This window comes from Cherax quadricarinatus, chromosome 13, assembly GCF_038502225.1.
Source record: "Cherax quadricarinatus isolate ZL_2023a chromosome 13, ASM3850222v1, whole genome shotgun sequence".
Lineage (NCBI taxonomy): Eukaryota > Metazoa > Arthropoda > Malacostraca > Decapoda > Parastacidae > Cherax > Cherax quadricarinatus.
In genome coordinates this window covers 41,690,172-41,711,771 of record NC_091304.1, presented here as the reverse complement: position 1 = coordinate 41,711,771, position 21,600 = coordinate 41,690,172, and the positions used below count along the sequence as shown (strand labels likewise).

General features: G+C 41.4%; 1 protein-coding gene across 5 annotated transcripts in view; it reads left to right on the top strand.

Annotated features, from left to right (window-relative positions):
* Window positions 1–8,597, top strand: part of geminin (geminin DNA replication inhibitor) — a 94,993-nt gene extending 86,396 nt beyond the window's left edge. For 4 of the 5 annotated variants that reach the window (XM_070084681.1, XM_070084680.1, XM_053776380.2 and 1 more), the window contains 2 exons: window positions 3,767–3,960; window positions 8,225–8,597. In XM_070084681.1, the coding sequence (XP_069940782.1) occupies window positions 3,767–3,960; window positions 8,225–8,272 (242 nt within the window). In that variant the 3' untranslated portion in view covers window positions 8,273–8,597. The remainder of the gene's footprint in view (window positions 1–3,766; window positions 3,961–8,224) is intronic. The other variant, XM_053776381.2, reaches the window with a different exon arrangement.
* Window positions 8,598–21,600: the final 13,003 nt, after the last annotated feature.

Sequence of the window (21,600 nt, the reverse complement as noted above, 5' to 3'; positions counted from 1 at the left end):
GACATAAATTCGTTAGAAAACATTCAGCGTAGGATGACTAAATTAATACATAGCATTAGAAATCTTCATTGTGAAGAAAGATTGAAGACTCTTAAGTTACATTTACTTGTTAGATGAAGAATGAGGGGAGACCTGATCGAAGTGTATAAGTGGAAGATAGGTATTAATAAAGGGGATACATATTAATAAGGTCTTGATGTCTCTCCAAGAGAGAACCCGCAGTAATGGATTTAAATTAGATAAGTTTAGATTTAGAAAGGACATAGGAAAGTATTGGTTTGGAAATAGGGTAGTTGATGAGTGGAACAGTCTACCTAGTTGGGTTATTGAGGCTGGGACTTTGGGTAGTTTCAAATTTAGGTTGGATAAGTACATGAGTGGGAGGGGTTGGATTTGAGTGGGACTTTCACATCAGAGCTTATTTCTTGGGTGGCATTGAAAATTGGGTTGGACAAATGTTTTGTTAGTGGGATGAATTGTAAAGGACCTGCCTAGTATTGGCCAACAGGCCTCGTGCAGTGTGCCTCCTTTCTTATGTTCTTATGTATTTGGAAGCAAAAACTTCACCTTAACGAAACCAAACTCCCCTGCAATTTCCTCTTGCAAGTCGTGAGGATGAGCAGGAGCATTGTCCATTACCAGGAGGCACTTGAGTGGCAATTTCTTTTTCTGGAGGTATTTTGATCAGTGGGGCCAAACACGCCATAAAACCAGTCGAAGAAAAATACCCTAGTGACCCCATGCCTTACTGTTTGATCTCCACAGCACACACAAATTACCCTTGACGATATTGTTTTTCCTGAATACTGGGAGTTTGAGTGATACACCAATAAAGGCTTCACTTGGCAATCACCACTAGCATTACTACATAACATTTATGTCAGCCTGTCTTTCATAGGCTTATGTCCTGGGAGTGCCTTTTCCTCCTGAGTAATGTAGGTCTTGTTTGGCATTTTTTCCAAAACAGGCCTGTTTTGTCACAATTAACCCTTTGACTGTTTTGGTCGTATATGTACGTCTTATGCGCCACTGTTTCGGACGTATTTATACGCATAAATTCTAGCCGCTTCAAATCAAGCAGGAGAAAGCTAGTAGACCCACATGTGAGAGAATGGATGTGTGTGCTCAGTGTGCACCACATAAAAAAAATCCTGCAGCACGCAGTGCGTAATGAGAAAAAAAACCGACCGTTTTTTTTTTTTTTTTTTTTTTTTTTTTTTTTTTAATGCCGACTTTGAGGTGTATTTTTGTATAGTATTTATTGTTGTATTCTCGTTTTCATGATCTCGCGTGATAAAATGGAAAACATATTACAGAAATAGAGATGATTTTGAATAGTTTCACGATGAAAACTACCTTGAAATTGAGCTCAAAGTAGTGGAAATGTTCGATTTTTACCAATGTACAGGAGTAAGCAAATCACACCACATGTCCAATACACATCATCTGGGGAATCTAATATTCTTTCACTAGTGCACTGATATTATTTATACCATTTTTACAATAATGAAGTAGTCTGCATAACAGTAAATTGTATTTTTTGTATGAATAAAAAATCAAAATAGAAAGCAGGAGTAATATAAGAGGGGCCTAGAGATATGTCGGCATTGTTCATTCTGGACCCTATTTTGAAATTGGCATCTTTTTTAATTTGTGTGAAATTGGCAAATTGCCAATTTCTGACCACTTTATTGGGTAGTTCAAATCGGTAATTGGGCAGTTTCTTGTACTCAACTGATAGAAAAAATGGAGTTCTAAAGAAATAGCTATGAGTTTGATCAACTGGAACAACGGAATTGGCCAAAAACAGGGCTCAAATTCGGCGAAATTGCTGATGCGTATGTCGCCAAGACCGCTAACTTCATGGGAGCATAATTCCATGAGTTTTCAACCAAATTTCGTACTTTTGGTGTCATTACCATTGGGAAAAGATTCTCAGTCATTTCATAATATTTTTTTTTTTTTCCAGAAATTTTGCAACATAGAATGACAGTTTCAGAAAGGGGCTTGCAACTGTCAAAGGTTTAAACACTTGTTCAAACTTTAGGTTTTCAATCTCTATGTATTCCTTAACCCTTAAACTGTCCAAATGTAGATCTACGTTTTTTCAACATCTGAAAGTATGTAAAAAAAGTTATTTTTTTTTTTTATATTTGAAAACGTGTAAAAAACTTTGATCTACTTTTGGAGCACTATGCATGTGAACGTAGATCTGCTTGGACAGTTTAAGGGTTAAAGTCCTTCACATATTTTTCAGCCGCATTTTTTTCTGAACTGGCTACCTCGCCGTGCCTTACCACACTGTGTATGCCACTACAAATCTTAAATCTCTCAAACAAGCCTTTGCTGGCCTTAAATTCATCAGCAGCAGCACTATTTTGAGGCATTTTCTTAATGAGATCATCATGCAACTTCCTTGCCTTTTCACAAATTATAGACTGAGAAACACTGTCACCTGATAATTGTTTTTCATTTATCCATACCAATAAGTCTCTCTACCTCTTCAACTATTTGTGGTCTCCGTTTTGAAAAGATACTTGAACTTTTCGCAACAACAATTTCCTTGATTGCCTGCCTGTTCACCAAGATAGTACTGATGGTTGAATGTGGTTTGTTTTATTGCCTTTCCAACTAAGCCATACACACTCCACTCCCGTATTTTTCAATGATCTCCTTCATTTCCATCGTAATTCTCGCCCTTTTTAACACAGGCTTGGCACTAGAAGCTTTCTTGGGACCCATGGTGGCTTAGCAGTTCCAAGCACTAGAAATAGTGGAATAATCCAAAATATATGGGAGGCACACATGGAAACCAACCGCAACAGCTTGTAAACAATGGCACACTGGCTCTTGGAGTGGCTGGGCCCGCTCAGGCCTCACTCCGGGCACATCAACACGTTCCGGACAAACGTTGTTGGTTAAGTTTTTTGCCGTTGGTTAAGGTATTTTTTCTACGGCAAAAAGCGCCATTAGACAAAATTGCTGTTACTTAATGCCGCCTTTAGTTGAGGGTCAGCTGTATTAGGCAGAGAATTCGTAGTGTGGAAATAGGTGTAGAGTTACTAAAAGTATTATTAAGAGGGCTGAAGAGGTGTTGAGGTGGTTTGGTTATTTAGGGAGGATGGAGCAAAATAGGATGACTTGGATGGTGTATAAATCTGTAGTGGAGGGGAGGAGGAGTAGGGGTCATCCTAGGAAAGAGTGGATGGAGGGAGGGAGGGGGTTAAAGATGTTCTGTGTGCAAGGGGCCTGGACATGTAGCAGGCATGTGTGAGCTTGTTATATTGGATTGAATGGAGACAAGTGGTTTTTGGGACCTGATGAGCTGTTGGAGTGTGGGCAGGGTAATATTGTGTGAAGGTATTAAGGGAAACTAATTAGTCAAACTTGAGTTCTGGAGATGGAAAGTAAAATGCCTGCACTGTAAACGAATGTTTTGGGATATTGACTCTTTGGAGTGACATCTAAACTGTCATGTCTGGGCACCTCTGCTAAGACAGTGATTGTGTGAATGATGGTTAAAGTGTTTCCTTTTTGGGTCACCCTGCCTCTGTGAGAGACAGCCTATGTGTTTAAAAAAATATTTATTTCAGTCCTACAGCTCTATACTGTACAAAAGTATACAGTATACCTGCACAATTGCTACACTATTGTATTGAATCACTCTTGTACTGGTAGTAGGCTATAAACATTTCAGTACCAGCTTTTTATACAGTAGTACTGTATATCTTAAGAACACAGTATAACAAAGTATTCTGTATTTCAGATAATGCTCCATCTGAATATTGGGAAAGCTTAGCAGAGAAAAGACGCATTGCACTAGAAGAAACCTTAACTGAAAACCATAGACTCCATGAAGAAAATGTAAATCTTAAACAAGAGGTATCAGAATTAAAAAAGGAGAATACTCTCCTGGAGGAGATGATTGATGAAGCAAAACATCTTGCACTGTTAGTAGAGGTAATGTGGTTTCTGATACTGTTAGTGTTGTCATAGAGAATTAATTGAATGCTTGGGTGTTGGCAAGAGGTGTGGGATCAAAAGATGAAGAATCTAACAGCAAGTGGGAGTTGACAGTTGTTTTTTCCTGATGACACCGTGCTTTTGAGAGACTGAAGAGAAATTGCAGAGGTTGGTGACCAAGTTTAGAAGGGTATGTAAGGAGAGTAAGGTGTTCCATATAACAAAAAATTTAGTTAATGAATGATTGAATATCAGATTGGAGAGAGGGAATATGGAGGAAGTGAATGTATTCAGATATTTGGTAGTGGATTTGTCAGTTAGACAGCTTTATGAAAGACAAACTGAACCATAGAATTGACAAGGAGGAATAAGGTAAGTGGTGCACTGAGGAGTCTGTGGAGACAAAGAACATTATCCATGTAAGCAAAAGGGGAAATGTATGAGAGTTTAGTGGTACCAACACTGTGGATGTGAGGTATGGGTTATGAATGTTGCAGTGAGGAGACTGAAGGCAGTGGAGATGTCATATTTAACCCATTGGGGGTCGACAGGTCCTCTCAGAGACTTATTCTCAGGGTCGGCCAAATTTCAAAAAAAAAAAAAAAAAAAATTCTTGTGAAAAGATGGAGAATCTTTTCCCGATCATAATGACACCAAAAGTATGAAATTTGATGGAAAACTTACGGAATTATGCTCTTGCGAAGTTAGATGTCTCGACAATGTTTACGCATTGGCGATTTTGCCCACTTTGAGCCCTATTTTCGGCCAATTCCAGTGTACTAGTCAACAAAAATCATGACTATTTCGCTAAAACTCCATTTTTTCTATCGAATGAGTACAAGAAACCACCCATTTACTGATTTCAACTATCCAATAAAGTGGTCAGAATTTAGCAATTTTGCCAATTTCACACATTTCAAAAGATGCCAATTTCCAAATAGGGTCCAGAATAAACAAGGACATTCCTGGCACTAAAATAACATTTCCTCTGTTCATTAGTCACGTCCCCATGCCCCTCTTACATTCTTTTGCTTTCCATTTTGAATTTTTATTCTCACAAAAAATAGAAGATTTACTGTTATGCAGACTACTGCATTAGTGTAAAAATGGTATAAATAATATCAGCACACTTGTGAAAGAATATTACTCGCCAGTTGACGTGTATTGGACGCTTAGCTTGATTTGTTTACTTTTGAACTTTGGTAAAAATCGAACATTTCTGCTACTTTGAGCTCAATTTCAAGGTACTTTTCATTGTAAAACCAGTCAAAATCATTTCAATTTCTGTAATATGTCTTTGATTCTATAAAATGAGACCTGGAAAACTAGAATACAACAATAAATACCATACGAAAATACAGTGCAAAGTCGCTGTTTTAATCCAAAAACACTGAGTTTTTTTTTCTCGTGCACTGTGTGCTGCATGATTTTTATACTGCGCACAATGACCACATAGACCCATTCTTTCATTTGTAGGCCTACCAGCTTTCTCACTAGATTCGAAGGCGCTAGAATTTATGAGTACTAGTACGTCAAGGACCCTGGCACGTAAGCCGTACTAGTACGGCCGAAACCCTGAAAGGGTTAAACAGTGTATGTAATTTATAAATAAGAAATATTTACATTTAAATTTATAAATAAGTAAGTTTATTCAGGTATACACAAATACAGTTACAGGTCCGCCATCACAAATCCAGCAATCAGTTATTCGGCACTAATTTTGGCTAGCATAATTTCAAATTTCCAGGGTCGCTACACCAACCTGCTGGTACTGTTTGGTGGCGCTACTTGCTGCATAAGTCATTCCAATTTCTTTTTCTCCATTTATTGTTTTAACCTGCTTACTTTTAGCCCTAGCCATGGTTCCAATGAATAAAAGAAATGCTTCTCATTATGTAAAGCACCTACACAGTACATTATCCATTAAAGATAAGGTGGCTTTGAAGCCACTGTCGGTTGCCATGAGCTCAGTCTCGTGAAGCAGGAGAATATGCTTTATTATTATGCTAATATCAACACTACAGCTTATTTGTCTATCACAGTTGATCTAATATGGCATAAGAAACAATATAAATAACATAAAACATGTTAAATACTCCAGAATTAATATTTGGCATAACACCGAGCAATTCGACGGAGGTATGAAGAGGATATGGTATACAAATACCATTCTCCTATCCCTGTCTTGGCGGCTTTAATATATATTAAAGAAAATGGAGTGCAGCACAGGTTTAACTGTGATATACACTCGTACTGCACCATAAACATGAAACAAATGTTAATTCTACACTTTATCGCTGGCTGGCACTATAGCCTGTGTCGATACCTGCTGATTTAGTATTGTAAATAGCATATTATTATTATAATCAAAAAGAAGCGCTAAGCCACAAGGGCTATACAGCGTGTAAATAGCATAGAATCACTGAATCACTGCAGAAGGCACATTCTCCCCTCTCTCTTCCTCCTCTACCTTGGTACTTTGCTGCTAGTTTTTTCTTGAATTCTTTTGTTTCCTTCTTTATCACAGGGCTGGCACTAGAAACTTTCTTGGGGCCCATGGTGGCTTATTTAGCAGTTACAAGCACTAAAGACACTGGAATAATACAAAATATATTGCAGGTACACTTGGAATTGACCGAAACAGCTTGTAAACACTGGCTGTACATGGAGTCTTGGAATGGCTGGGCCCGCTCAGGCCTCACTCCGGTCCCATGGACAAGTTCGGGACAAACATCATTAGAAGAGTTTTTCAACATTAGTTGAGCCTTTTTTTTTTTTTTTTTTTTTTTTTTTTTTACACCAAAGAGCGCCATTAGACAAATTTGCCGTTACTTAATGCCGCCGTTAGTTGAGGGTCCACTGTATGTCCCTGAAAAGTACTCGAGGACCTAGTCCCAAATCTGCACACTGCCATAACATACTGGAGTGAGAGATGTGGGAGATAGTGCACAGATAAACCCGGTGAAAAGTAGGGAGTGCAGTAGGCACAGATCATTCAATATCTTACCAGAAGGTATCAGAGAAGCTAATGGAACAAGTGTAGATGTCTTCAAGAAAAAGCTTTTCTGGACAAGTATCATCACCAGGTGCTAGACCAACCAGGTTTTGATGGATATGTGAAGCAGCAGACCTCCAGGAGCAACAACTTGGTTTATCAGTCTAGCACCAGACAAGCCTGTCCCATTGCTGGGCTTCAAGAGTAGAAAGATTCTCGGAACTCATCATAGAAAAGTTATTATAAAAAATTATTTCAAAATGAAAATATTCAGTTAGATATCCATAGTTTCATAGCCAAGTAGCATTTCTCATTGAAAATCTGGTAGCACCTCTTATTAGCCCCTGAATACCTGCTTGGCATTGTTCCTTCAATGTACCTTCTAGGGAGCCACAGATTGGTTCATATTAAATGGTACATGGGTTCTATATCCAGGGTGTCAAATGTTTTTTGGGGGTGCTGGGGGTGTTCCTTACATGTAACTTAAAATTGTTTAAAGCCATATTTTTCATGTGTACCTGTGTTTGTTTTACCAGATGTTTGTATATGGATGGTTTTTACTGAGGCGAGTTTAGTTTGCAAGAGTTGTGTGTAGATAAAGTAGCATCCTGGTTTTTGTATTGAGCTCTGAAATTTCATTTGGTACCAAATCTCACTAAATTCTTAAATTTTCTTCATTTGCAAATTATTTACATTGCAAATCTATACAACCATCAAATTAAATATTAGTTTCTCTAAAGTGCATTTAATTATTTTTGCATATAGGTTAGGATTTACTGCATTATAAGTTTTGCATTGATGCTCTCTTTGTGGCTAGCTCATCTGATATTCTGTTTTTTCTCACATCAAAGAGCTACCTCTGCATTGGCATTTCTTCATAAATTTCATTAAACTGAAAAAATTACTCTTCATTCCCTTCTAAATTTTCAACAGTATTATCTCATGAATATCATTTATCACATACCCTGTTATGTGTAACATTTTCTAAAGAACATTTTTCACTCATCTGCTTTGACCTTCAAAATGTTTTACTGGTATCCTATGTTGTTTTACATTAATATGTACCAATAGATAACATCCTTTGAACTCAAAGCCTTTGCAAATCAGAATACTCTTAAGTAATATATTATTATTATAATCAAAAAGAAGCGCTAAGCCACAAGGGCTATACAGCTTAAGTAATATAGCTTTAGAATTTGGACAAAATTAAAAATACTGTAGCTGTTTAATTCTTTGTGCACAAACTGAATTGTATATATTTTTTAGTCTCTTACAGGTGAAGTAGACTCGAAAGAACATCAAGCAAACAAATAAGATGTGGAGGGCTCCTGAAGTGATGTGTAAATATTGGTAATGAAGATGTTGCATGATAGTTACTACTGCTCCTGCTTGTCACTATTTTAAGAAATTTTCAGTCCATATAATCTTGACTTGTGTTGTATATAAGTTAATGTGAATTAAATTTCCAAGTGTATTTATGTATTTTTCATTAGGTTCTTAGTCAGGTACTGATGACATGATTTGAATTTTATCTTTTGTATTATGTAATTTTGCTTCCTAACCAAATATTTTAACTTGAATGATATTTTTGTTTAGTAAATAAGACGAACCGTGGGTGAAATAAATTTTAAATACTGATTCTTCTGTTTTTATTAGTGTTGCACCTTTTTAAAGGGGGTTCCTTGCAGCAGTAAAGAGGCTATCAGTCTGAGGAATTGGACCTCTTGGTCTTCTTCCCCCGACCCAACCTAATTACCCCACCACCCTCCCCTTATTTCCCATCCCATTTGTAGCCTCGGGTCTTCCCCTCTGGCATTACAGCTTCTAGGTAGGTGGCATTGTGCCAGGGTTCGTCCCACTCTGTGAGGTCCCTCGGGGTGGTGTGGTTTGCCGTAGAGTCTGAATTATCTGAAGGTGCCCTGCTCCTTTCCCGGATTTCCAGGAAGAGGGCAGGGTGCCCTTCGGGTAATGGGTGTATCTCTGGAAGCTGCCTGTCAGTTCTGGCAGCCGAAGGGGGTATGCTTTGTGGCAGGTTTCGGACTTTTTTTTTTTTTTTTTTTTTACCCGCCGAGGTAGCTCGGTAGATGTGAAGCTGCTAACAAGAAGCGCTGGCTTACTGGCGTGAAGGGTAGGGTATGGAACTAGTTCCACGCTGCATCTTTACTGGTGGGCTCAAGGCCCTCTCGGATGAGGGGGGGGAGCTTTCGGCCCCTCCATGCCTCCTAGCAACTGTCCCTCCACTGCCCTTTTTTTTTAAAATAACGAGAAAGGAGATATCACAGACAATGCACCTTTTATTATGGAGTCTTCATCCAGTGAAACCCTTCCTCCTCCCAGGCCCCATTCTGATACTACACCCTGTTCTGACCCGGCTTAGTCCATTCTCTCAACTCCTCATACCCCTGTACCTTCTGCCAGTGACGCTTCGTCACCTGCTTCAGGTGCTGCAGCGTCGCCCCTTTCTGTTCATGTCGCTACTTCTAGCACGCTTTTCACAGTGTGTCTGGCTTTCCTGAATACTGTGCGAGAGTTTTCAGATCGCCCACCTCCCTTGGGTGAGACTGCCCGCAGTACTACTACTAAACATCCAAGACAACGTACTGATGGCAGTTCGTTGATAATCGCTCAGAAACGACCTACACGACACTCACTACCTTTGTGTACTGGGCTAACGAGTGCACAGTGGACAAAATTCTTTTCTTTACAAACGTCTCAAACGGATTATCTGTCTGATCATGAAATTGGTAAAACTCTTTTTAAGGCACATTGGCCAAAATATATCTTCCCACGCTCTTTGAAGCAGTGTGCGTTCTATCTGTACAGAATTCAGAGTAAGCTCGTGCTCTCCCCCACATTACAGTGGACCCCCGGTTAACGATATTTTTTCACTCCAGAAGTATGTTCAGGTGCCAGTACTGACCGAATTTGTTCCCATAAGAAATATTGTGAAGTAGATTAGTCCATTTCAGACCCCCAAACATACACGTACAAATGCACTTACATAATTGGTCGCATTTGGAGGTAATCGTTATGCGGGGGTCCACTGTACTTCCATAGATAACATATTAGTCACCGTTCGTAAGCACACTACTCTCAATTCTTGCAGTGGTACTGTGGTCTTACTGCACCATTGTAGAGTGATTTTTTGTCTTGAGAAGATATTTTAGAACAATCAGTCTTTCAAAACCTCCCTATTCTAAAGGTAGACACATACATCCTGCCTGCTTGTGGACGAAGGCGCTTTCCTAGTAACATCGCTTGTTGAACCTTTGACTGCCGTGAACTTCCGTCCTCTGTATTACGGGCCATCGTTTAGAGGTCTGTCAAGTAGTTCCCACCCCCCAACAGTGTTGTAATTGCTGGCATTTTGGGCACCCTGCTAAACACCGCAGATCTGTGGCGGAATGCCCAATCTTCGGTGCAGCAGATCGTTCCAATACATTTTGTAGTCTTCCCCCCCTCTTGTCTCAGTTGCAAGAAACTCATCCTTCCTTCTCCCGCCGGTGCCAGGTCTATTGTAATGAACGAGAGATCCATAACCTTAAAGAGTGCAAGGGCTTTACTTACACTATGGCAGTCTCTCAGCTCCGCCTTGAAGGAAAACTTTGTGTGCCATATGCTAGAGTAGCCGACAATCCTCCCACCTCCCAATCCTTCTGCGTCCGTGTCTTCCGGAGTCACCCCAGTTTCTAACGCCTATGCAGTTTTATCCTCTGACACTCCTACCTCCACACCACCACCTACTTCTGCTGCTTCATCTTGCTCGCTTATTTCTCAGTCTACTAGACCTCACAGATCTACACTTCCTTCACGTCCATCTGTCCAGAATCGATCTTCTACCTCGAAGACTAGTTCTCACCCCCTTTCCAGCTCTCAAAGGTGGAGGTTTCCCTTCCCCTAGAATAGTTACCTCTCTTCCCTTCCCCTCCAATCTTCCATAGTTGACCTCCTTCCTCTCCTGTTACACTGCAGGACTCTTCTCCACCACCCAGCACCTCTCTCCAGGCTCATACTCCCCACCCTCCTCAGACCTCTTTGGTTCCCTCCATAGTTACTCCGACCTTTACTTGCATTGCCTCTCCTGTCTCTGACATCATGGCATTGTCAGCTTCCTTATCAACTGAGACATTAGATGCTATCTCCAGCTATATAGCGGAGACAACACCCCAATGGACACAAGTGCGCCTCCTATTTCACGACCCATGCAACAATCTATTCCTCCGCAATATTCTAATTATTCCTTACACACGTCAACTTTACTGATCCTCAAAGCCCATAGGTTTTATAGTTTCTTTTTGTCTTTTTATTTCTGTACAGTCTTTTTTACAATGGAATATTCGTGGCCTTAGGGGCAATCACGGAGAAATCCAATTGTTGCTCTCTCAGTTGTCCCCAGTATGTGTTGGGTTGCAAGAGCCCAAAATTCCTTCTGCTGTCATTCGCTCTGTTTCGGGCTACTTGCTGATACATTCTTCCAGTCCTTTGCCTGACGAATCATTTAATGAAAGCACGCTTCTTGTACACGTTGATATACTGTGTCAACAAGTTTTCATTCGTTCCCCGCTGCATTATGCTGCAGCTCGTATTTATTTACACTGATGGTTTACAGTTTGATCTATCTCCCTCCCTTGCATTCTGTATCTCTGATATCACATTTTTAATTTCATCTCTACCACTGCCCAAATTGTTGTTGGGTGATTTTAACGCTCGCCATCACCTGTGGGGAGGGTCTCGCTGCAACTCTCATGGTGATGAGTTGGAGATTCTTCTCACATCTCATCCTCTTCATGTTTTAAACATGGTTGCTCCTACCCATTTTGACTCATACTCAGTCTCTCTCCTGCATTGATCTTTCTGTCTAACTCGCTCATTGCACTTGATTTCACGTGGTCTTTTCTTCCAGATTTACATGATAGTGATCACTTTCCCATCCTTCTTACTTCTACTACGTATGCCCATCTGTTTCGAAGCCCTTGTTGGCAATTTGCTTGAGCAGATTGGGACTTATACTCCCATCTTACTGCCTGTTGTGAGGACTTCCTTTCATCCTCTATTGATGAGCTGGCACACCACTTTTAGACCTTGGTCCTAACTGCAGCAACACATTCTATCCCCCAAACCTCAGGTAGGTGGTCTCCTACATGCACCCATGCAGTGCGTTTAAAACATGCTCTGTGGGGCCGTTATTGATATAATCGTACTGCAGAGCATCTGTTGGATTTCAAGCGGGCAAGGGCAGTTGCTCGCTATATCATCCGCGACGCTAAGCGCACTTGTTGGCGAGACTACGTGTCTACCATTAACTCGTCTTCCCCTATGTGCGCAATTTGGAAAAAGGTGCGGAAATTGTGTAGTAAGTACACTCTCGACCCAGCTCCTGTTTTGCGGGTTGCTGGAGTTGGTGTTGCGGAACCCTTAGAAGTTGCCACGGCAATTGGGAACCATCTTCTCCGTATCTCCCAAGGGCTTCACCTCTGTCCCTCATTTCTTGCATCTATACCTACCAAAGAGCAATTGCCCTTAGATTTCTCCTCCGATGGGTTGGAGCCGTATAATATACCTTTTGCTCTTCAAGAACGGGAGTCCGTGCTTTCCATTTGCCAGCCATTGGCACTAGGACCTGATGATGTCCACAACAGTATGCTTCAACATCTCCATTCTATGGCCCTTCCCGTTCTTTTATGTCTTTTCAATCTAATTTGGACGCAAGTGGTTCTCCATCAGCACTGGAAATTGGCTGTTGTACTACCGTTTCACAAACCAGGTGCCTTTGGACTTGACACCTCTCACTATCGTCCCATTGCCCTGACCAGTGTGGTCTGTAAGGTGATGGAACGATTGGTGAATAGACATCTGATGTGGTTCTTAGAAATACACACTAGCCTTTCCCCTCGCCAACATGGCTTTTTCAAAGGCTGCTCTACTGTAGACCCTTTGCTCCACTTAGATACATATATTTGCAGTGCTTTTGCTAACAACCACTCTGTCCTAGCGGTCTTTTTTTTATCTAAAGAAGGCATACGAGACCACTTGGAGGTATAACATCTTAGCCTAAGCCCACTCCTTAGGCCTCCGCAGTAATCTACCAAACTTCATCACTGCTTTCTTGTCCGATAGACATTTTCAGGTCCGTATTGGACTTTGTACAAGTCAAGGGAGTCCCACAAGGTTGTGTTCTCAGCACTACTCTCTTTCTCTTAGCTATAAATGACCTCCCTTCTGATCTTCCTTTGCATATTTGGTCATCACTCTGTTGATGACTTTGCTATATCTTACTCGGGCACTGACTGTCAATTAGTAGCAGCCTCTCTTCGGGTTGTGATACAGTCTCCCATTGGACCGCTTCTCATGTCTTTAAATTTTCTAGTACGAAAACCCAATTCATTACCTTCACTAGACGTCCTCTTATTCCAGATACTCCCTTGTACTTAAATGGTTCATGTATTTCGACATGTGATAGTCAAGTTTCTGGGTCTGCTGTATAGTCCTTGTGGCTTAGCGCTTCTTTTTTATTATAATAATAATCTGGGCCTGCTCTTTGATCGCTGGCTAACGTGGAGACCACGCATTTCTTCTTTAACCCTTAAACGGTCCAAACATATATAAACATTTTATTTTTCCTGCCTTCAAATATGGCACGATTGGCCTAAGATGCCTTGTCAGCATAGAATGGGTCGTAACACTGTGTGCACTGTATTAAAAAAATCTGGGACCACTTAGTACCTAGTGGAAGCACCAGTTCAAATGAGCGCCAGCTAGAGCAAACAGCGCGGCAAACACCTGGGATTCACTGATTTCGCGTAGTATTGACTCTCCCATTTTAAGAAGAAAGTGATGTTGACCCCGAGTTTAGTGACTATGAGGTGGATGTGGCCACAAGTGGTCAAGGAAATATCAAAAAACCTCGATAATAACCCATGTGCAATATTTGTGCAACACCCTTTCAGAATGTCTTATAACCTATGGGTTGATTTGCTGACTGGCCATCTGGGTGGCTGGCCTGCTGCTGGTGGCCTAGCTCTGTTTGTTTGTCTGTGCCTTTCTGTCTGTCAATCTCTTTCAATCCGTCTGTGTCTCACAGGTACATATAAATACAAGTATACATAGTGTAAATTACCTAGGATAACAAAAAGATTAGGTGATGAAAGATTGGATATCAGATTGGAGGGAGAGAGTTTGGAGGAGGTGAATGTATTCAGATATTTGGGAGTGGACGTGTCAGCGGATGGGTCTATGAAAGATGAGGTGAATCATAGAATTGATGAGAGGAAAAGGGTGAGCGGTGCACTTAGGAGTCTGTGGAGACAAAGAACTTTGTCCTTGGAGGCAAAGAGGGGAATGTATGAGAGTATAGTTTTACCAACGCTCTTATATGGGTGTGAAGCATGGGTGATGAATGTTGCAGCGAGGAGAAGGCTGGAGGCAGTGGAGATGTCATGTCTGAGGGCAATGTGTGGTGTGAATATAATGCAGAGAATTCGTAGTTTGGAAGTTAGGAGGAGGTGCGGGATTACCAAAACTGTTGTCCAGAGGGCTGAGGAAGGGTTGTTGAGGTGGTTCGGACATGTAGAGAGAATGGAGCGAAACAGAATGACTTCAAGAGTGTATCAGTCTGTAGTGGAAGGAAGGCGGGGTAGGGGTCAGCCTAGGAAAGGTTAGAGGGAGGGGGTAAAGGAGGTTTTGTGTGCAAGGGGCTTGGACTTCCAGCAGGCATGCGTGAGCGTGTTTGATAGGAGTGAATGGAGACAAATGGTTTTTAATACTTGATGTGCTGTTGGAGTGTGAGCAAAGTAACATTTATGAAGGGGTTCAGGGAAACCGGCAGGCCGGACTTGAGTCCTGGAGATGGGAAGTACAGTGCCTGCACTCTGAAGGAGGGGTGTTAATGTTGCAGTTTAGAAACTGTAGTGTAAAGCACCCTTCTGGCAAGACAGTGATGGAGTGAATGATGGTGAGAGTTTTTCTTTTTCGAGCCACCCTGCCTTGGTGGGAATCGGCCAGTGTGATAATAATAAAAAACCAAAAAAATCCCAAGTGCTATACTCTGCTTGAAGATATGAGTAAACGTGATGATGCAGTCTTGTGGCTCTCTCTGAGACAGAGCTAGACAGACAGGGAGCTTAACAGACAGACAAATAGACACAGACATGTTAGTTTACCAGCGAAAAAAAGCGAGGGCCGATGCTCATCAGATTTCACCTCTAATCTTTTCTTGTCAAGTCTTATCACTGCACCCTTGCGTATGCTCATCAAATGCCAGTTCTTATCTAATGTTATCTCATCACATCACTGTCAGGGGTGGACTTTTTCTTATTCTTTTTTTCTTTTCCTCTTTTTTTTTTTTCTTTCTTCTTCCCACATATCCAAAACATTGCTGGGACCTATAAATACTTTGTATATATTCCAAGACAATAAAGAGCAAACAATAAATCCTAGCAAACAATCTATGTAAATACTATCCCTTGGGTATCTGCAGGCATGGTATATCTGGTAAAACAGGTGGGACATGCACCTTTTACCATCCCAAAAAATTCCACACCCACATGACAACAGGAGAGTGCAACTTCCCTTCTTGCAACTTATTTCACCCAGAAATGTTTCACTCATCAATCCATGAAAGAAAATGCTACAATGCATGCTGCCAGACACATCTAAAGGGGACTAGAAGACACAGACCAGCCAGACTATGGGAAACAAAAGAGAGGAGCCACAACCTCTCCAGGGACAGAGGTTTTTTAGGGCCAGAAGGAAAAAAAAAAAATGGCAAGAAATGGCAATAATCCTACACCACCTGAAAACACTTCTGGAGTAGAGGCATGGACATTGGCCTCTACCCCAGAACAACAGATATTAGAGTCGGCAAATAAAACCCCTAAATTCCACCAATACGACATTTGTCTTTGCAAACATACAGGGTCTAAAGCCGTCAAAAAACAACAAAATTCCTTACATCAAGGGACTGCTCATGGAGTCGAATGCAATGTTTGCAGCATTCACAGAGACCCACATAAAGGATCATTATGACAATGAAATATGGATCCCAGTTTATAACCTATTCAGATGTGACAGACTAAACAGGTAACAAGGGGGAGTTGGCCTGTATGTCACAGAGTCGCTCATTTGCACAGAAATGATGTAGTTGAAGTTTTGGCGGTAAAGATAGAAAACCAAAACCTTGTCATTGTGGTAGTATACAAGCCTCCAGATGCAACTTCCCAGCAATTCCAGGAGCAGCTTGAGAAAATTGACCACTGTCTGGAAAAATCTCCCAACTCCTGCCCCAAACATCTTACTACTAGGAGATTTCAACCTGAGACACCTAAAATGAAGGAATATAGCAAACAATGTTTTAGCAGAGATCACCCCGGGAGGCAGCTCAGATGAAAATTCACACACACACACAAACTACTAAATCTCTGCAACAAATTCACCTTAAACCAGCAAATAGTAGAGCCTACAAGACTAGAAAATACGCTGGACCTCATCTTCACTAACGATGAAGCTGATATGTAATATAACTGTATCAAAGACAATTCACTCAGATCACAACATAATAGAGGTACAGACATGTATGCACAGGGCTCTGGACCAGCAAAATGTGAGCAATCATGAAGGTCTCTTCACAAAATTCAATTTCAATAACAAAAAATATACAATGGGACCAAGTAAACCATGTCCTAAATGAAACAAGCTAGGAAGATATCCTAAACAACAAGGACCCGAACATCTGCCTTGAAAAAATGAATTCTGTGGTACTTGAGATCTATCTGCTCAAGACACATTCCATTAAGAAAAAGAAAGAGAAGATGTAAACTAGAAAGAGAGAGACGTTCCCTATACAGACGAAGGCAAAGAGCCACAGAGCTGCTGAGTGGGGTCAATATATCTGAAATACGAAGGGAATCACTAGTCATTGAAATTGCAAATATCGAACTTAAGCTGAAGGTATCTCATAGGAGACAAGAGTCACAGGAAGAACTAAAAGCCATAAAGGAAATTAAAAAAAAAAAAATACTTCTTCTCTTATGCCAAATCTAAGGGAAAAACAACATCCAGTATTGGGCCCCTGCTTAGGCAGGATGGGACATACACAGATGATAGCCAAGAAATGAGTGAGATACTGAAGTCCCAATATGACTCGGTGTTCAGCGATCCACTGCCCACTCTAAGGATCGACAATCCAAATGAATTCTTTATGAACGAAACCCAAAATCTGGTCATCCCAAAACTCTCGGATATTATTATAACTCCACAAGATTTTGATATATCTCCTGCTCTGGACAGGGCTGTCAACACTGAGCAATATTCTAAATGAGGGAGCACTAGCAATTTGAAAAGTGTAACCATTGGCATTATTTCCTTGTTTTGAAGGTTCTCATCACCCACCCCTTCATCCTCCTGACTGTAGTGACCTGTTTTGTTGTGTTCTTTGAAAGGTCAGCTGACATAATTATTCCCAAGTCTTTCATGTCTTCCTCTCATTCTAGTTGGTGACCCTCTTGAGTTTTGTTTCTTTTGAATTCTTCATTCTTTCCATACCTAAGCAGTTGGAACACTTATCACCACTGAACATCATGTTGTTCTTTACTGCCCACTGGAAAAAAAACTGCTTATATCTTCCTGTAATTTTTCAGTGTCTTCTACTGAAGTGGCTTTCATGCTTATTTTAGTGTCATCAGCAAATGATACAAAACTATGAGGGGTGTTTTTACGTATGATATGAGAATGGGAAACAGTAGAGGTGCCAGGGCAGTGCCTTGGGAAATAGCTTTTTACCTCGCTGATGATGGATTTTACTCTGCTTACTATTACTTTTTGTGTTCTGTATTAGGAAACCGGAAATCCATTTGCCTGCCTTTCCCATAATGCCTATAGCCCACATTTTGTATGCAATCATCCCATGATCACATCTGTTAAATGCCTTTGCAAAATTTGTGTATATCACATCTGCATTTTGGTTGTCTTCCAATGCCTCTGTAATTCTGTCATAGTGGTTCAGCAGCTGTGACAGGCATGACCGTCCTGCTCTAAAACAATACTGGTTTCAGTTATGCCGATTGTGCTGTTCCATGAGAAAGAGCTTAGATCTAGGTGAAATAATGGAGATCTTAGAGAGTACGGACATGACACATTTGCATAAAAGCGATGATAAATTAGACACATGCAACTCTTGGGTATCTTTACTGAGGAAACGTTTCACCACAGAGTGGCTTCATCAGTCCATACAAAGGAGAATCGTGAAGTACAGGAGGAGTTTGAGGTAATCAGTCCCTCAGCTTTGAGTCGATGTAATCAGTCCATCAATCTTGAAAAGCATACAGCATATGTGCAAAGAAGTGGCTTATATACTGTAAGTAGATGGAGAGGTGCAGCAGTCGTAGAGGGTATCACATTTGCCCAATGTGGAAGTAGGTCATGCCCAGGGATTAGGCAAGTGAAGAATTCCCAAGTATTAAGATCCCAAGAAGTTGCAGTGTCAGACAGGATTGTAGATGAATGGTTCGGAGAACTGACATCTTGATAAATTAGACACATGTGCAACTCTTACCCCGTGTGGGCACCTAGCTCCCTTGCAGTGCTCCTCTTTCTTAATATTTGACTGGCTCCTCCTCCTTATTACCTTCCCCACTACTCCTACCTTCTTCCTCCACCACCATTACTACTACTACTACTACTACCACCACCACCACCTGCCTATATATACCTCTCCTTTTCGTTAGGCAATTAATGACATGCCCATGCACTCTGCCCCAGGCCCAGACTTGTGGAACTCCGTGTTCATCAAGAACTGCAAGAAGTCCCTATCGCGTGCCTTCAGCATTTTATGGAGAGGGAGCATGGACACAGGGGTCATCCCACACACACTAAAAACAAGACATAGCCCCACTCCACAAAGGTGACAGTAAAGCAATTGCAAAGAACTACAGACCAATAGCACTAACATCCCATATCATAAAAATCTTTGAGAAGGTTATAAGAAGCAAGATAGCCAACCACCTAGATACCCATCAGTTACACAACCCAGGACAACACGGGTTTAGAGCAGGTTGCTCCTGCCTGTCCCAGCTACTGGACTACTATGACAAGGTCCTGGATGCTGTAGAGGATAAACAAAATATAGATATAGTATACACACACTTTGCAAAAGCTTTCGACAAGTGTGACCATGGTGTAATAGTACACAAAATGCGGGATAAAGGAATAACAGGAAAAGTTGATAGATGGATCTACAACTTCCTGACAAATAGAACATAACGAGTAAAAGTAAACAGAGTAAAGTCCCAGGCAGCTCTGTTCCACAAGGCACAGTACTTGCTCCCATTCTATTCCTCATCATCATTTGTGACATAGACAGAGATGTAAGCCATAGCTCCGTGTCTTCCTTTGCGGATGACACCCGGATCACCATGGCAGTGACCTCCATCGAAGACACTGCGAGACTCCAAGCGGACATCAACCAAATCTTCGAATGGGCCACTCAAAACAATATGAAGTTCAACGAGGAGAAATTTCAACTACTCAGATATGGAAAACCTGAAGAAATTAAAAATGTGTCAGGGTATACCACAAATTCTAACCATACAATAGAGTGGAAAAGTAATGTGAAGGACCTGAGAGTGATAATGTCAGAGGATCTTGCCTTCAAAGACCACAGCAATGTATCTACCTCATCCGCTAGGAAAATGATAGGATGGATAATGAGAACCTTCAAAACTAGGGACACCAAGCCCATGATGATTCTCTTCAAATCACTTGTGCTCTCTAGGCTGGAATATTGCTGTACACTAATGGCCCCCTTCAAGGCTGGTGACATTGCAGACCTGGAGAGTGTACAAAGAACTTTCACGGCACACTTAAGTGCGATGAGGCACCTAAACTACTGGGAATGATTGAAGGTCCTTGATCTGTATTCCCTTGAATGCAGGCGGGAGAGATGCATGATAATATACACTTGGAAGGTCCTGGAGGGATTGGTACGAAACCTGCACATGAAAATCACTCCATATGAAAGCAAAAGACTCAGCAGGAGATGCAACATTCCCCCAATGAAAAGCAGGGGTGCCACGAGTACACTGAGAGACAACACAATAAGTATCCGGGCCCCAAGACTGTTCAATTGCCTACCAGCATACATAAGGGGGATTACCAATAGACCCCTGGCTGTCTTCAAGAAGGTACTGGACAGGCAACTAAAATCAGTACCTGACCAACCAGGCTGTGGTTCGTACGTCAGCTTGCGTTCGGCCATCAGTAACAGCCTGGTTGATCAGACCCTGATCCAGCATGAGGCCTGGTCTTGGACAGGGCCGCAGGGGCAATGACCCCCGAAACCCTCTCCAGGTAAACTCCAGGTAATAGTAAATGGCCAAGGCAGATGTAAATGTCCACCTGTCAGTGTGTGACAATTTGAGTACCTAATACGTACTAGTGTCAGAACAAAGATTGGTTATGAAATGACAGGACTACTATATTATTATTATAATCAAAAAGAAGCGCTAAGCCACAAGGGGGACTACTATAAATTGTAATTATCAAACATAAAACTTACATAAAATAATATGAAAAATAGAAAAAAAAAGGTATATCGGCAACACTTCTGGAAGCGGCAGGACTCGATGTTGCTGTCATATGAGCATCCAGTGCCAGCTTCTCAGCCTCATGTCTCTGTAAGTACTGACCCTAATTTTTTTTATCCTATAACACTTAGAAAATTGTGCTCTTTATTTTTGTTAAAAAAAAAAAAAACTTTTATTTTTCAAAATATTCGGAGCACTGGGGTAGTGAACGTATATATACGTTTGGACCGTTTACGGGTTAAAGACAACGTGCCATGGTCAACTAAATCTCCGTAACTCTTTCAGGGTTTCTGACGTACTAGTACAGCTTACGCGCCAGGGTTATTTATGTACTAGTACACACAAATTCTAGCGCCTTCAAATCAAGCGGGAAAAGGCTGGTAGGCCTAGATGTGAGAGAACGGGTGTGCGTGGTAGAAAAAATCTGGGACTCGGTGGGAATGCTATTTTAGTATACCTTGTTCATCATGCCTCGCGGTAAGAAACTCCTGACTCCTTGGCGAACTGGGACACTTTTGTTCCCCAGTGACAGTTCTAATACAGATGGAAGTGCCAGTGAAGATGAGTTTCCAGGTTTTGATGAGGTTGTGACCAAAACTAATGACCATAATATCGGTAATAGTGAGGGAAACCCAGACGACCCTCAGCCTTCCGCCTCTGCTTCTGGGCCGTCTTGTTCACGTTCAGTTGTACCAGAACAAAAGAGGAAACTCCTATTTTCCCATATCCCGGACTCAGATGTGAGCATTGGTGATGATAATGATAGTGAATATGAACTACAAGCTCTTGAAAACAGTTCCAGTAGCAATAGTGAAGTGGAATATTCTCCAGCGAAGCGTCAGTATATACGACGGTATATGCGCTCTGGTAGTCTGCCATATGCTATTCCAAGGGGAAGGAGTACATCTCGGAGTACATCCCATGGCTGTACAACAGGAACAGATAGTGAAAATGATGATGATAGTGTTGCAATTGGGATGGAAAATGTGCATGGTGGTGGTAGTGGTGGTGCCGGCCGTGAGGCACCAGCAGTGGGCCATGCTGCCACCTACACTGCTGCCTCAG